Source organism: Xiphias gladius, chromosome 17 (assembly GCF_016859285.1).
Source record: "Xiphias gladius isolate SHS-SW01 ecotype Sanya breed wild chromosome 17, ASM1685928v1, whole genome shotgun sequence".
Taxonomy (NCBI): domain Eukaryota; kingdom Metazoa; phylum Chordata; class Actinopteri; order Istiophoriformes; family Xiphiidae; genus Xiphias; species Xiphias gladius.
The window spans coordinates 20,286,461-20,303,761 of NC_053416.1; the positions used below are offsets into that span (position 1 = coordinate 20,286,461).

General features: G+C 38.6%; 1 protein-coding gene across 2 annotated transcripts in view; it reads right to left on the reverse strand.

Annotated features, from left to right (window-relative positions):
• The window catches only part of fgf11b (fibroblast growth factor 11b), a 30,905-nt gene extending 13,811 nt beyond the window's left edge, over positions 1–17,094 (reverse strand). The window contains exon 1 of one of the 2 annotated variants that reach the window (XM_040150760.1): positions 16,902–17,094. In XM_040150760.1, the coding sequence (XP_040006694.1) occupies positions 16,902–17,094 (193 nt within the window). Of the gene's footprint in view, positions 1–9,659; positions 9,687–16,901 lie in introns of those variants that run through there. The other variant, XM_040150761.1, reaches the window with a different exon arrangement.
• Between the last annotated feature and the right edge of the window lie 207 nt (positions 17,095–17,301).

Sequence of the window (17,301 nt, forward strand, 5' to 3'; positions counted from 1 at the left end):
AGAGGATGAATCCTAATGAATTTGCTGATACCCTGAATTTTTGTCTGGTCCCATAATCTAGTCAAAATTTAAATTTTCCAATTCTAGTTATAAAACTAATGACACTACCATCATCCACAACTGTTTAGTTTAAGTTAGCAAATTCTAGCATGCTAACCCCCGAAACTAAGAGAGTAACAATGTTGAACATTATTCTTGCTATAAACATCAGCATGTTAGCATTGTCATTGTGAGCATGTTACCATGCTGATGCCACCATTTAGCACAAAGCAGTGCAATGCTTAAGTAAAACCATATAGAACCTAAGTACAGCTAGCATGGCTGGGGACTCTATCATACCACCATGCAGTTGTAAACTGGTCTATATTAAAATGGTCAATTATATAAATAATAAAAGCACAATTTGCCTCATGAATCAAAGTCATGTAAAATGCCTGTTAGGCATCAGTGTAACGGCTTAAGGGAGTTTTACCAGGAGAGAACATGCCTGGCAGAACAGTTGATGATTGATCTCTGACATCAATACCATAATAGAGGAACACTTATGCAGTCTTAAAACACTTCACAGTACTACAAAAGAAAAGAATACAGCTATTAATGTTGTAAATTTCTTGTTCGAAGTCAGAGATGTCTCTCTAGAGGACAGAAAATATAAAAAGATTTAGCACAAAAATTAGAGTTTAGGCTTCCAGTATTCAATAATAATTTCGTAGTTAATTAGTGAATTGCCCAAGGTCATTTTTGGGCTAGTTCACCAGACACTGGGAATATGTAACATACAATGAATCTGAAATTATGTAGCAGCTAACAATTCAACTAACTGATGAATAAAATGCATATAAAACGTAAGCAAACGTATCCTCCCTTAGTCTCGGTATACGCAGTATTTTTAGCAAGAGCTGTGGCCATCAGAGGATGAAGTAAAGTGAGAGTAAGTCTGTCTCCCGCTAAATAAAAGATATATAATCACGGGGGCTGGATGGTGTAGGAGAGGATGGAAGATGAAGAGACTAGTTGAATGTTTCATGAGTGGAGTCCCTGCAGCCTACTTTGCGTTCATTTAAGAAACAGACAGAATCTTTGCTCCAGCACTCAGACATCACCAGTGCCCCACTTAGTTTGGTCAGGCCCAGTGAAGTGACCAGTCTCCTTTAATGCAACATTAATAAGGGAAATGAAACATGGATGAAAGAGCAGTTTATAACAGAGCCTCCAGAGGACTGAAGGCCGCCTGGGAGTTCCCCCTCTGCTCAACTCCACCCATGCCCTCACACACAGTCTCCAGGGAGGGACCTAGGGCACTGCGCAATCTGCTTGTCTTTGGACTAGCAGAGAGCAAGAGAGTGGCAGAGGATGCAGGAATAAGATTTGTAGGACAATTTCCGAAAGGAAGTGTGCCAGGGTTGAAACATCAGTGAAACTGTGACCTACTCCCATTGTTACATGCATGCATCTGTGGCACTCCCCATCCTCTCTCTTTCAAAGCTGCTTGTCAAAACATTTCAGTATCTGCTCTTGCAATTTCTTCGTCTTTTCTCCCCTTTCCCGTTTCATATCCTTTGAGTTATGTACGCTTTCATCCTACCTAATAACTTCATACATCATCCAATCAGAGCAGGGAAGCCGTTCATTACTTGTCCCCACAGATGCGAAAGAGAGTGATGAGAGAGAGAGAGAGAGAGAAAAAAAGGGAAATGGGAAGATCAGGGAGGAGAGAAGTGAGCAGAGGGACGGCAGTGAAACAGTGAGTGAGATGACACTGTCATTTCATTAAGAGTGAAGGCTGTATGTGCTCGAGAAAAGAAACATTCGTGGAGAAATTCAGTAGACAGCTCTTGCAATATGACTGCGAAACTCCCACGCTCAGTGTCAGGGGCACTAAAACTAATGTTTCACTTAGCAGGGCCGTCTCTAACTTCAAAATCCTCACCCCAAACACGCACAATAAATTCTAATCCACTATGATGAAAGTTTGCCCTCAGCAAAAACCATAACAGTTGTGTTTTACTGCAGCTGCATCAGAGATTAACAGATGATAAAACCAAAAACAGCTCCTGTGGACTCTTGCCACCTTTTTACAATACAGATATTACAAATTTGAAGTGTTTAGGACCAAACTCGTATTTTAAAACTTTCATGCTGTAGAAGTCAGTGTGTCTGTCAGTGTATGTATATTGTTCTAGTAATTTGGACATAAAGAGCTCTCATGTTTTGCCACTGAGACTAAACTATGAAGTTATTGAAGAAGTTTTATGTTTTGGCATTACTGTCATTAGAAGTGAACCAACTAGTGGTTTAATTGATTAGGCAGTTGTGTTATTATTGATTTAGAGCTGCAATGAGCAGTTGACTGACAGAAAATTAATCAGCAAAAAATGACAATTATTTGGTGATTGCAACGATTTGATTCTTTTCTTTGTCATACATGACAGTAAACTGAATATCTGGGTTTTGGGCTGTTGGACAGGACATTTGAAGATGTCACCCTGGGTTGCTGGAAATTATAAAGGGAATTTTAAACGATTTTCTGATATTTTAGACAAAACAAGGAATCAATTAATCAAGAAAATAATCCGCAAATTAATTGATAATGAAAATAAACTGAATCATTGTTTCAGTCATTTTTTCAAGCAAAAATTGTGAAAAATGTGCCAAACATTTTCTGGTCCAACTTGTCAAATGAAAAACTTTTCTTTTTATACTGTATATTCTTGTAAAGTTGGTTACTTGGTCTTGGACCTTTAATTGAACAAAACAAAATGTTTGAAGATGTTACCGTGGTTTCTGGGAGGGTGTGATGGTACTATTTTTTTGATATTTCATAGACTAAACGATTATTTGAATAATAGATGAATCGAGGAAATAATCTGAAGATAAATTATTAATGAAACCATGATCATACATACACAGCTGCATTTGCCTGTACAACCAATAATACATGTAGTCTTGATTTTCCTGAGTTGAATTTCTTACAAATTTGCTGGAGGAGATTAATGATGACAACATCAACTGCGTGACTGAGTTAATAATAAATCATTCTTAATTTTGTTTTAGGCAGGCAGGTCCATAGGATCATGACTTTATGACAAAGATATGTGTTGGACTGAAATATTTCAATTCTTAAAGATATTTTTGCCTTTCTTCCCATGTATATTTGGATCTGCCATAAACTTCTGAGGCTCTGTTTTGGCTCTAATAGTTCAGTGCAGCAACAAGGCTTTTAACAACATGCAAATGAACAAAACTGTGCATAATCATAACACTGACTCAACTCAGTGTCATCAAATAGCAGAGATGCACTACATCCCCACGCGTATTCTGCCAACTGCTCCCCTCTCAGTGTCTTGACAGCATCTGTGTACGCTTAATGCCATCACGCAGACGCGCACCCACGCGCGCACACAATCACACCAGACACCATTTTTCTGCCTTTGTTATTAATGTTGCAGTATGTTGGCATTAGGAGAGTATACATCAAGGCTCCAAAAACATGCCACATTGTTGCCTGAGTAACACGGCCCACTCATCAAAATACAGAGTAAAATAGAGTACACATCACACAGAACACAAACACACATCTGCCAAGGTCAGATTTGTCTTTTCGAGGACTGAAAGGATGGAAAACACATACAGTATCTCTTCTATAAACAAGACTCAGTACTGAAGATCTATGTGAACCTGGATATTCTCTCCTCCTTCACAAATTTTACAGGCCAACTAATGTAACATCATTAACAATACTCGTCAATTTGATTTGCATGTAGAATGTTTTATACCAGATACTTGAGTAGTATGTGGATTATGATGTTTTATATAGCACTTTATTGGAACACAGCTTTATTGGAACACACATTTTAAATAAGAATGGTCAAAATAGAAGCAGCAGAGGCTTTTAGTCCCTAGTTGGGCTCAATCTCCAAAAACATTTGATTCTACATTTTCCCTAATGCAACTCTCTCCTGAATGTCCACAGAGGACATGATACAAATGTTTTCGCAGGCTTAGTAGTACTCCTTGTAATGAGTAAACTAAATTTCCTGCATAACATTGGTGCAGTGACCCTTTAAACGTAATTGTTTGTGTCCAAGCCACATCAGAGTGAGCACACGTTACAAGGCAAGCCCACATTTTTTCTTTCATAAGCCCCGGAGAAGTACACTCACTGATAGTGACATACTGTGACAGCAGTCTACCTCTGGTTGGATTAGCAAAGCACACAGAGTTGTTTACAGGAGCAAAAAGCCTGTGTTTGTATCATGAGGGTGCATAGTGTGCACATGTAGCCTCTACTGCTCCACAGGGGTAAACAGAGAAGATGATAACTCAGAAATCTACTGACTCAAAGGTCATGTTTACTGATTTGGATATATTGGGGCATACTTGTATTCAAACAGTAAGAGCATATTTTGTATGGCAGAGGGCCCAAAGCAGTCATAGTTTTATAAGCTATACCCCAGACAAATCTATTGTTTGAAGTGAAGCATTTTATAATGCAGTGCGGGAAACTAAGTATGGTCACTCATGTACTGTACTGTACTTGAGTAACCGTACAGTTTGGATCTATTTGAACTTCACTTGAGTATTTCCACTTTCTACTACTTCCTACTTTTAATCAACAACAATTCAGAGGGAAATATTGTACTTTTGACTGCACTACATTTAATCTATCTGACAGCTGTTAGTAGTTACTTTGCAGATTAACATTTTACAAAAAAAACCCAAAACAAAACAATAATAAGTTTATAAAGAAAAATTCCTTGACAAAGATTAAATCAGCAGTTCTCAACCTGTTTAGCTTTTGAGCCCTTACAAAAAAGCAGTGTCTAGTTTGGGCCCATTGTTACACTTCAGACGTCTATGAGTCGTTAGCAGTTTTACTTAAATAACTGTTAAAGGCACATAGGGGTAAAACTCTCAACAAAACAACAAAGCAAAGATTAGAGAGAAGTTCAAAAAATGAATACAAATTTATGTAGCAGAGCTTTGTTTTTTGTACCACATTAATTAACTCACAACCCCCCCTTACTTTTCATACTTTAATTATATTTATCTGTTAATACTTTCGTGACACAGTCCCATTCATTGTAAAATAGAGCTACAACAATTGATCATTGTTATTAATTATTAACCTGCCAACTATTTGCTTGATTAATTGTTTTGTCTATAAATGACCCATTATAATTTGTTAGAGTCCAGCATGGCATATTCAAATTGCTTGTTTTATCAGGATGTGGAAACAGAACGCTTCGCCTATTTGCTTGAAAAATGACTGAAATGATTTATAAATTATCAAAAAGGTTGCAGATTTTCAGTTGATCCATTGATCAATTAGGCAACTAATCTCTTCACCTCTAGTACTGTATGAAACAGTGCATGAATTTTATTAAATGCTTAACAATTCAGAAGAGCCCTGGTGATGCCATGATTCTAAACAGCCTTTTTAGCATTGAAGTGAAAAGGGAGAAAATGCATTGAAGGACTCATGACCAAAAAGGGAGTAGATTGACATTGAAAGTGTGGTGGTGAATTTAATTTGTTGCTTGTTGCTGTCAGGGTGGAGGATAGGATGTTTCTTCTGTGGGCAGACTATTAATTTATTCTTTTTTTCGTCAGGTTTTCGGTTATCAACCATGACCATGAAGTAAGTGGATCAGCACTTAGTTAAAAAAAAAAAAATCCTCTCTTACCAATTGAGACTGTTTATAATCGTGATTAATCCTACCATATGTATCGTATCATCTAGGGTGAGGTGCATCCCCGACCTGTAGTTAATAGAACAGCCGGCACTGCACATTATCTGTCAGGGTGAGCACACCTACATCTGCCTCGGAGAACTTTCACTAAATATGCCAGAAACCCAACCTGCAGCCTTGACCGTCCAGGGTATTTCCCATGGAGGGGAGGTGTGTGTCTACAGGTGCGTGACTCCCCTGCTGGGACACGTGTGGGCTTGAGTGACAGAAAGCATTTGCTGATCCAGGTCAGTGGAGTGTGGGTCAAAGACATCTCCCTGTCTGTTTATGTACATCAGCACACAGGTGTTGTCAACACACCCAACAACATGTTGACTCATCAGCAGGCCTTTTTCCAAGTGACCTCTCCTCACATGAAGGAAAAAAGCAAGCGCGTAGAGCGAGAGTGCGTTAAGGGATGTGGCTTTAAAAGATATTGTTTATGTATTGTACTGACAAAGACACTTTCTTGTGGTTCTGTTATGTTGGAGAGAAATATTTAATTTGAAAATATCAGACGGAGAGGGACACATATTAGTATATAAGTGTAATAAGTTTTCTAAAAGCATAAGAGATTATAGTCATAAGCATTGTGTTTATTAAATTGGGTTTTTCCCTAATCCCAGCAGTAACTGCTGCGCGGTCTACACAGGGATGCCCCTCATCAATTTACATTTGGCACTGACAATCATTTTGAAAATCACCTGGGGGAGACTGGAGCCTAGTCCTACAGTTAAACCATTCACACAGCAATTATGTATGTATCTGTATAAATGAGGTCAATGCACATAAGAACCCAAGGTAATCACTTCTTACATCACGACTGCCATCAAGGACACTTAAACCCTTCGCTGCAATGTAATTGCTCTGAAAAATAAGCAGTGGTTGAGGTTTATCACTAATCAGCGTAGTGTATGGCTCGATGTTGGTTATCATTACACTAATGTATTTATCCGGCTTGATTTGAGCTCAGTATGTTGCTCGCTGATCTCCCTCCAGCCGAGCTCCTCTTGATAAGGTTGGGGGTAATTACTGTGGGCCTGGATGACTGAGCAGCCAAGGGCATTTCTTCTTCTGCTCTTACCAAACCAAACAACAGGGGTTTTCCTTGGCTTATATTTTCAGGACTCCCTTTGCACTCCCCTCCTTTCTCAGCATGCTCTCTTTCACCTTCAGCTGCTCTTTCTATATATCTCCCTTTCACTCTTTGTGTATGCATGCATGCATGCCCATATATGAATGTGTACTGCATGCATGCAAGAAAGTGGGAGTCTGTCTCTTGTGTAGGGTTTGATTCCGCTTCTAATAAAAGGAGAACTTGGTTCCTCCTTTTTTTTCCTTTCTAAACTGGGCCATGAGCTCTACAGTGCTGCTAGTAATTATCAACCTTGTGGGAAGACAGAGGGGGAGAGAACGAGAGGAACAAGAGAGGAATGAAGTCATGAAAGCTAGTTAACAACATGGAGGCAACACTGAGGAATGCTCTAGGTTTGTCCAGAAATAAAAGAGGGAAGGATAGCAAGAACAAAAGAAAAGGGCAGTGACGGAGCAGCAGAACGACACAAAGATACAGAGTGTGACAAGCATGAGAGGGAGGGAGAGGAGATAGGGAAAGACAGGTTGAAAAAGGATGTTGTAGAGGGGGAGAAGAGGGATAGCAGCACAGGGGCGAGGGTAAAGAGGGAGTAGGAATGAATGAGGTGTACATCATCACCTGCAACTCCAACAATGGCCTCTTCATTTACATTCAAGGCTTCATAAATCATTCCACGTGACATGGCAGCAGTTCACATAAGTGAGACAGAGTTATTGCTGCGTATTATCGGTGTTGACAGGAGCATGTCAAACACACACAGAAGCAAATAGGACTCGCAGTGCCTCCCTGACACACATTCAATATTCACATATGTGCCTCGTTAGCACTATGACACGAACATATCAGTGACAGCTAACAACATGCTCAGCACACTGGGATTCAGGCGTCACAGGTTCATCAATAATATCATATATGCTGCTCCACATTGAATTCTTCAGGTTAAAATCTACTTTCTTGACTGTGCTTTCACATGGGTTAAACAGAAAAACACTGAAGCACAAGAGCGAGACCACTGTGCCTAAGAACACACCTCAGCTATCCTTTTTCCCATGGACCCTCCAGCAAGGACACAAATAGGCACTTTAATATATGCAGAACAAACAAACACAAACATTCCTCAGCACTCCCAAAGGGGTCTAGACCTCTGTCAGGTCGTGTGATGATCACACAAGTGAACACACAACTAAGCTAAACTGCACAGTGATAGACAAGAAAGAACTCAGAAATTTTACACGGTGCGATTTTCCCACACAGAAGGAGTAGAGGAAGAAGAAAACCACGAGTAGAGATGCTTAAAAACAGCTTGGCACTAGAGGAGGGAATCTGTCGTAGATTTCAGCCAAACATTGTCTGAGATTAAGTTTAGCTGACACACTTTCCATACTCCTACAGCTGTATTTGAATAGAAACGTGCAGACACAGATACACACACATAAAAGTAGGCATATAAATAAAAAGCAGGCATATAAATACGCTTGAACAACTGAATGTACAGTACACTTATGCAAACATGCATGCCAGTGAGCAAAGCACAAACTAAATATTTCATCAAACACAATAGGTTTACAGAAAGATTAGTTTAAAATTATACTCTATTTTACAAACAGTAAATAAATAATGGGATTTTTCCACTGCCGGAAGTCAACTTAAATGAGTACACATTTTCACAGGGTTCTGTTTTTCTTACCACTGTCTTTCCTCGGCTTTGGGAGCGAGTTCATGAACTGAAATGTTGGCACTGCTAAAGGTAATGCACAAATCGTGTTTGAATAAGCACTAAAAAGGAGTTTGTTTCAATGTACAGGCGATATCCTGATTCAAAATATGCGATGTGTGTTTTGCTGCCTTGTTATGCAGTTTATACTGTAGATTGTGTGCACATTGCTGGGGAGTATGTTAATAGTTTAATTACATTTTGCACAAAGTAGCGTTGGTATTTTCAAACTCATGAAGCATTTCCAGTAGTGACCTATTTTTTTTCCACGTAGTAGTGGGGCACCGTGACCAAACACTGCTATGCTTTAATTTCTCTTGATGAAAGAGTTGCTCAGAAAGGATTCAGACTGTCCGTTCCCCACCACATTAGTAGCCATCACTTCCTTTTTTTCTGATTTAACAATGATTTTTTTGGTAAGAAACGGAGAGAGCACAGGACCAGCAGGTGCCAGTGTGCCGAAGGAAGTCGCCCACCTGAGGCTCTTCTATTAATTTAACGATACTTATTTCTAAAAGTCATCACATGTAAATTTAAAAGGAAAACCTATATAAGTACCACTTTTCCAGAGAACACTGTCATGTGAGATTTTAATTCGGTACTTCAGTAAAACATAATAATTTGATTTTCATAGTAAACTATTAATGTGTATAATGTCATGTGTACATGTACATGTGCACACACAAACACATCTTTATGGTAGAAGAAGTACTTCCTGCTTCTCTTGCAATACATCTCCCATTCATGCCCTTCTTCCTGTCACACTATGTCTACCTCTCCCTCTCCTTGTCTTCTCATCATTACCTCTCTAGGTGTCCTCCATCCTCACTGTCTTTCTCTTGTTAGAGGTAAGTTCACTCTGTCCTTGTCAGCTTTAATGAAAACACCCACAGATTCAATTTTAGCAGGTATGTGTGGGAGGTTGAGGTGGTATTCTCAGGACAACAGAAAACAAAAGGGTGTTCTTTGTACACACAGTCCTCCGCTGTCTCATTTTGAATAAGACTTAAGGGCATTGTCAACAGCATCTCTACAGCGGAATATCTTTTCACAAGCCAACTGCGCTACTACTCAAAGAAAAAGACATGGATCCCCCGATCCTCCCATGTCAATTGACCTTATTTACTGAGTGTCTAAGGGGCTTCTCCAACCCAGAGACATAAAGTTAGATAAATCTTCAAAATTAAAAAAAATACACAAGTACATCCCTTAATCTCTAAAGGATTTTTGCATTACATAAGAATCCCTAAAAGATTAGAGCCAAAACTTTGTTGTTTCATTGTGGTTTAATCTGATGGGCATATCTTGGACAAAGTTTAAGCATTGAACTAGATCACCTACTTCTACGCGTGAACAGCTGCATCCCTATCCTCATCGTCACCATTTGGTACCAGATATTTTATATCCGACTGATGAAACGAGGGTTGTTCAAGGCGGAAAATCCCCAGACATTGGTGGGATAACCTCAACAGCAATCAGGCACTAATCTTTTGTTTGTCTTGTCTAGATGCAGACAAACAGGAAGCTGTTGTTTGAAAATCTCTCAGATTTTGATTAAAGGCTGTATATCATTTTGAACATTTTCAATATTAGTGCTGCTACAATAACCTAGTGTCAGCACTGATACCAAAAAGGTCCTTTACTTTACTTTGATAAAATATAAAGATATTTTCTAGAAAACCCTGTTTTTTGTTTTAAAGTTTAAAAGTGCCTAGAATTGGCAAAACTTTGGTACAAAAGAGGAACTATCTGATAAAAGTAAACAAGAACACAAATCTGACGAGGTATTTGATGTTATCTTTAAGCACTTTTGCACTCTAACTCATTTTTCTTGGTCCCCAAAACATACTGAGTTTTTTTTACAAGAGTTAAGAGGCAGCTGAGAGCCAGTCTTTCCTAACATTCCCTGCATGCTCAACACAGCTAAGGTATGTCATACTTTATCATTGCAGGGGTGTTAAAGTAAATAGCTCATGTCATTTATTACAACCCTGTCTTACGTTTATTTACAACAGTTGAAACAGCAAGTAAGTTTAGCGTAGAGAGTGGCTGGTTTTACTATCTACCTTGGAAACATTCTAATAAAACAACACCAACAATTTCTATTTCTGTCATTATCGTGATTATCACTGTTTTCCGGGGGAATTGTGACCATCGATAGCACAATTCTGCTGTTTTTGTTAGCACTTTGAGACACAGTCTTCTGTGTCTCAAAGTAAATGCTGGTTAACTGTCTTAAACTTTAGAATAACCAACTTGGTTTTGTTAATGGTGCTTTAAGCGCGTTTGATGTTAGTTTGAAGTCCAACAAAGCTGCATCTTACAGTTCACTGTATAGATTGTGAGGTTTGGTTAAATCCAAGGAGATCATGGTGTGAAGTAATTTTGTAATTTTGTCCATGACTTACCATTGCCACCACAAGAACATAACCAACTAAATCACCATCTAACTATAAATGGAGGAATCTCTGTCTGTCCTTCGATGTTCTCAACAACCGCTTATGTGATGGACTACAAACTTCATGTGCATATTGTTGAGAACACAAGGAAGTGCATTGCCGACTGTGAGGTTTTTTTGGACAAGTGGTTCTCGAGAAACACAAAAAGAGAAACATTAAACAACAGTCCGTTAGGGCTGTGGCGACTCATCCACGTAACCAATGTCATCGATTAGGACGACGGCGCGTTGCAAAGATAGCTGCGCCCAGTTAAAGCACGGATTCCCTGGAAAACATGCTGCAGCTTCTTTTAGACAGAGACCCAAGCTCTGCATATTGGAAATGTCTTATCACAGCAGCACAAGTGCTATGCACTGTCACTTGAAGGGAAAGCATCCAGGACATTAAGTTCTTTGAAATATTTTCCTTGCTGATGCAAAAATACATCTGCCAGTGATTTTCTTAACTGCATATTACTGAAGTGATGAAATAAATCCCTGTCATACCCATTTTAAGATTTAAGTCAAGTTCTCCAGTAAATACTGATTCTCCAGTTCAGGGAAAAGGGTTACTATGACACCCAGTGATTATATTAATCTACACTCACTTGCCAATTTATTAGGTACACCTAAATGAAACCGGGTTCGTAATATTGTGTCAACCGTAATTAATATAAATGAGATGGAGAACATATTAAGAACTCCTCTCAGTATAACCCAGTTCAACAGCACCACAAATTACAGCCTCCAAAATGACCATTAAAATAAATCAACCCCTCTTTCAAACAGGTGCAATAAAAACCAAACATTATAATCCTCATGAAGGGAGGATTTATGTTGATAGGCCAGTTATATTATACCGCATTAGTTTTATCTAGGTACACCTAATAAATTGGTAAGTGAGTGAATGTGTCACAGCAGTCCTTTTGAATTTGTGGTCCAGTATTTTCTGATCAGGAATCTGACACATAGTGTCTATTATTATTACTGTCATCATAACACAGCAGCGATGTGGAAATTAGATGATGATGACGGTTAGATGATTGACTAAAATATTGAACTATCAATGAGATAACAAGCACGTTTCGAATGCGCACTGCAGTAGTTTCTTCAATAGAAGAAACATTCTCAGCTTTCAATTAAAGACAACCTACATTCTAGACAGATTGTTAAACAAGAGAAGAACTTCATGTCTGAAGGAAGCTGTTTTACATTGACACTTAATAACCAGCCACGTGATTTCCCATCTCATCTTCTCCACATGCTGCCTCCATGACAGGCTGATTCACAGCTCTTTTCAGTCCCACCCACCTTCCCCTTAATCTCCACTGGTATCTATCCCTACTTCCACTCCTGTATTTTTGATTACCTTTTTATCTGTGTCCATCCCCATGATTGCCATCTGCCTCCACTTTTTGACACAATTTCCTCTGACATCAGTAATATCTTTACTTTTCTCTTTAAGCTTGTGTTTACCTCTGCGGACTCACCCTCCCTCTCGGTCTCTTTCTCTCTGTCTCTCTCTCTCTGACCCCTGTCACAGTCAGTAAAGTTCTGATGAGAAGCTACCTAACACTGCATTGTCTGATCAGGTGTTGTTGACTAAGCGAGTTTGCGGCTCTGATCTCTTGGGGTCAGCTTAATGCTATCCTCTGCTGAATCTCTCCTTGTAACCCGGTCTGTTGCCCGCCTGCCGGGGCCTACATTTGTGCTCCAACTGTGGACTGGCCCCTTGGATGCATACTCCTACAACATACTACAGTGCACCTCCATGCCAAACAGCCCACTCAATGCTACAAGATGTCTAGGTCTGCACTGTATTTGCATGGATTAGTTTCTAATGACTCAACTAATAGTGTTTCTATTTTTAATGCACATTTGTATTTTTACTACTGTATAGTCTAGTGGCATTTCCAGATAGTTGTTAAAATTATTTATTCTTTATATCACATATCTGGCTAATTTTTGAATCTAAATGAAAACTGTATTGTTTTTTTGTTTTAAATTTCTTTAGCTCCACGCACACTTATGTTGTGTGTTAAGATCCATTTGCTCTAACTTAGAGAAAGGCGCTAAAGGTGATACACAGGGGCAGGCAGTTCGATATCTCTCCCTTTTCAAGTCAGATTCCACCTTGAACAAACTGAGAGGGTGATTATTGATTAATCGCTATACATTAATGGACTGAATTGATCTGAAAAGAGGGCAGCAATGCAGATCACTGATCTCAGTGGGACAGTTTTTTGTTTGTTTGTTTTTTTTTAATTGGTCAGGCAAGCCCTTGAAGGGTCTCTTGGATAGTATGGGACTGCGCAGGACTCCGAGAGGAGGGTGATGAAGCGGAGGCAGGCAGGTAAAATCCGTCAGATGCTGTGGTTTGTCATGGATATCATCCAGTGTGAGATTTGTGCCAGCCATATGTATAAGCAGTAGGGTTTATGTCCATCCCTGTCATTACAGTAGTCAGTCATTTGAAACTCTCTTCCTCTCAAAAACCACAGATCTACAGAATCCTGTGATGGCTTTGTTGTGTGGAGAAAATGTATAAACATATTTCCCGGTAAGGTATTAACTTGTGCAAATGACAAACTATTATGTGCACATGTTACAAAAGATATGCGCTCGTGTTGCATAAATGTGAAGACATAATCTCTAATCTCTAAACCTGAGTGGTCTCAGGCTTTTGCACCCCATGTACATTATACTGTATATCTGCTCAAAAATCCCAAAGTCTTTCAGACAATACTGTATAAAATTGAATAGCTTAGATGAAGCTGATTTTTCTTTCCTTCCAATTTGAAACCAAATAAAAATAATACTACTCTTTACCTGTGTTTAACTTGTAGCAGGTATTAGTTTTACGTGCCTATAGGTGGCAACATCAAGAGTTCTACAAAACAACAAGGTCTACAGAACAGGGCTGACGGTAACCAAAGTTGCTGCTCCTTGAAGAGAAACTGCAGCCTTCTAAGAATGAATAAGCAGATTTGAGAGTTTGTGAGTGAGTTGGAGAGTCAGTTTTGCTTGGTGTCTATAATGTATTGCTCCGTTTTTTTCAACCCTGTCTCATAGAAATTACATTTTTATATAACTAATTGACAACAGCAAATATGTTTGAAAGAAACGTAATGCCGACCAGATTACCTTTTCTATTACCAAAATATCTTGTTAATTAACATGTTTAATTGTCATGTCATACAGAACCATATGGCTCAGATAACAAATAGCTTATCTCAGGACAAGCCAAGTCACTGATAAAATTCTCATGAAATCGTAATGATAATAATGTTAACTTTATGTGAGCACAGAGCCTTTACAGTCATGTCCATAATCAACCCCTTTGCCAATGCAACACCAGACCAACATCTGCTATTATTATGTTAATAACTTAACTTTCATAAAAATCAGGGACTGTGCAGGCTACCCAGAGCAGATGCAAAATAGTGGCGCCATACGTTTTCCCAAGAAATAAAGCTGCTGTGATACAGTATAATATCATTGTTGTGTCACATTTGCTAAGTGTCAAAATCGGCGCGTTTTGTCAGCAACAAAGAGATGGAAGTGGAGGTCTCTGTACCACTGAAATGGATGTGATTGGCGGCAAGATATTTTTCCATTTAATGACGGATGTATTGAGCTGGTATCAGAATTTTTCATAGGAAAGTCTTTTGTGTTAACTAACAATGCCATGAAATGCCACTAAACAAGCTGTCAGGACTTAAACAGTGACTGGCAGACCAAACTGAGCTGATCAGGCTTTCAAATGTTAAGCTTTTTTCCTGTAAATACTGCACCGTTATCATTTCTACAGTACATCGGTCTTTTGGCCATGAGGTTTACTTCAAAATTACAACGCTGTTTGAAGCATAGCGGACATGTGTTAATAGAGTGGTGCAGAATGAAATGAAAGTCCTCATCTAGCACAAAGCTCTGCTCATCGCTCATCATTCTCACGTTCAATCTGCTCAGATGCAGTCTTTAGCTCCGGGGGGGAAGAAAACACTAAATTCACTGCTTCTCCCCATCAACCATGAAAGTATATGTCCTCTTAATGAAAGATGTTTCTTCATTTCTGTAATACGCATAATTCAACTTAAGCATACTACACTTACCAATTGTGCATGAATAAAGCAAAACGTTTCTCAGTCATTAATTAAATAATACAGCAGTCTACCAGTCACAGCAAAGGAGGAAGGACTACAGTAAAGATAAATGAAGAAATTACATTGTTCTCTCTCCTGAATTAGTCCAATAGTGCATTTAGAAAAAAAAAAGCAATTATGGAAAAGAATACACAGGTTTACAAATCAAGAAATTAAACAAAAAAAACCCCTTACATTAAATGTTAAACATAGCAAGACAGTGTATAATTTGTGAATAGTAATATGTAACTAGTGTAACAACAGCAACACAAACTGCACCTGCAACCACAACATCAAGGAGACTGTATATTTTTAAATGTACTATTTGTGTATCCGCAGAGACTCTGTGTTAAAGTCATGCAGAGAACCTGACACAGTTACCCAGCAAAGGACATGTTTTACCCAGATTTGGTGGTGTTGCAGATGTGGATGTCAAGGCGGCATTACTGTAAGATTTAACTTTGAAATGTTTACATACATGAAGCTGATGTGACACTGTATTGTTGGCCAGTCCACCAGAATTGGACTTTTTTAAATTGTTACAGAAATTTTGGTGTTTTTTAATCACAAATTTTATTCATTGATAAAATTAGTTGATTTATCTGAACAACATTCATTGAATTATCTGCATGTGTTTTTTGTTTATTTTTTTAAGACTATTATATCTCAATATTCTTAATTAATTTCCAAATCAAAATCTCAATCAACCAATGGATTTTCCCCTTCAACCACATTTTGTGCTTGTGTGAGTGTGTTAGTGAGGATGTGTGTCACTCACTGGTTGCTGTATAAATTCAATTGATAAACTCAAAACATAAATCTGTACATTTACATCTGTTAATGTACAACTTTCAACATTTCTTTCAAACTTCCCGTTTGTTAACTTACAATTTTCCCATGCATGAGCAGAACTCTTTGTTGTGCAGTTGTATGCGATGTGTACATGGTAATCGGAAATTGTAAATTCTTCCGCATGGGGAAAAATGCGTACAGGTGATTTTTCATAGAATTGTATGATCTGCAGACATGAATACAACTGGAGGGAGTGCATGGAGCATAAATGGGCAATGATGGCTTTAGCTAATTACACAATTTATTGTTCCTGCAGATCATTGCATACTTATATGTTTAGGAATGCGAAAGCTCCATTAGGTGTATCTGAAGTCATTTCACCCGGGTCTTGCATTTATCCAACAACTTGTTTAATTTTTACTTCACAAGGCTTAGGGCAGCAGCTACCATTAGTCAGTGTATCGAACAGGTGAAGCTGCTGGTGGCTGTTTTTGAAAACAACTGCTAATGTGAAAGTATTATGTTTTATTATCTATGACAGCAACAGATATTAAATTGATAACTTTTAATTGTGAATATGTAGTAAAAGGGTTATATGTGCTTAAAAGCTAGCTGTCATGCTGGGTGGTTCCTTCTTCCTTATGGAATTGAATAATTGAAAAAGCATTCTGGTAGCTTTTGATGGACTAAACCAAATTCACTTGTTTTAGCAGAGAAATTAACTCTATACTGATATAAAATTTATTTAATTTCAAAACTTGACATTATGACAAACAAATGGAATTACTGAGTTTTATGATATACTTTTTTTGTTAAAATTTGTTTTGACTGTAAAAAAAAATAATTTGCTCTGTTTTTAGTTATTTAATAAAAATGTAACATACTTTTGTTCAACTTTTTAATTTCCAATTTCCAACCAAATATCCTAATATATGAGCAAGAAAAGGAAAAAGCAGAGAGAGAAATAAAAAATGTAGCAGTGACTCACCCGGTCTTTTGTCGTTTCGACCTTTTCGACCCCCGCATAGTCGTACTTTGGAGATCAGGACCAGGATCTGTTTCTGGCACAAGGACTTGTTGCTCTTAGGACAAGGTTTGCGCTTGTTGGCTACCGGCCGGTTGGCTTGGTCGTCCTTGACCGCCCGTTTCTGTCTAATGAGAGAGCTGGCGAGAGCTGCCATCTTCCCCCCCTCTCACCTTTGGGAGGGGGGTTTGTTCCTTCCCAGTACCCCCTTTGCTGGTTTGGCTTTTGCTTTTTCTTCAAAAACTAGAGTAGGACGGGCGTTTTAGAGAAACCCCCACAGGGGAGATCTGGCGTCTAAGTAGGTTAACAGGGAAGAGTTTAGTTTGAGGGTTCCCTTGGAGAGGGAAGAACTGGAAGAGATGCA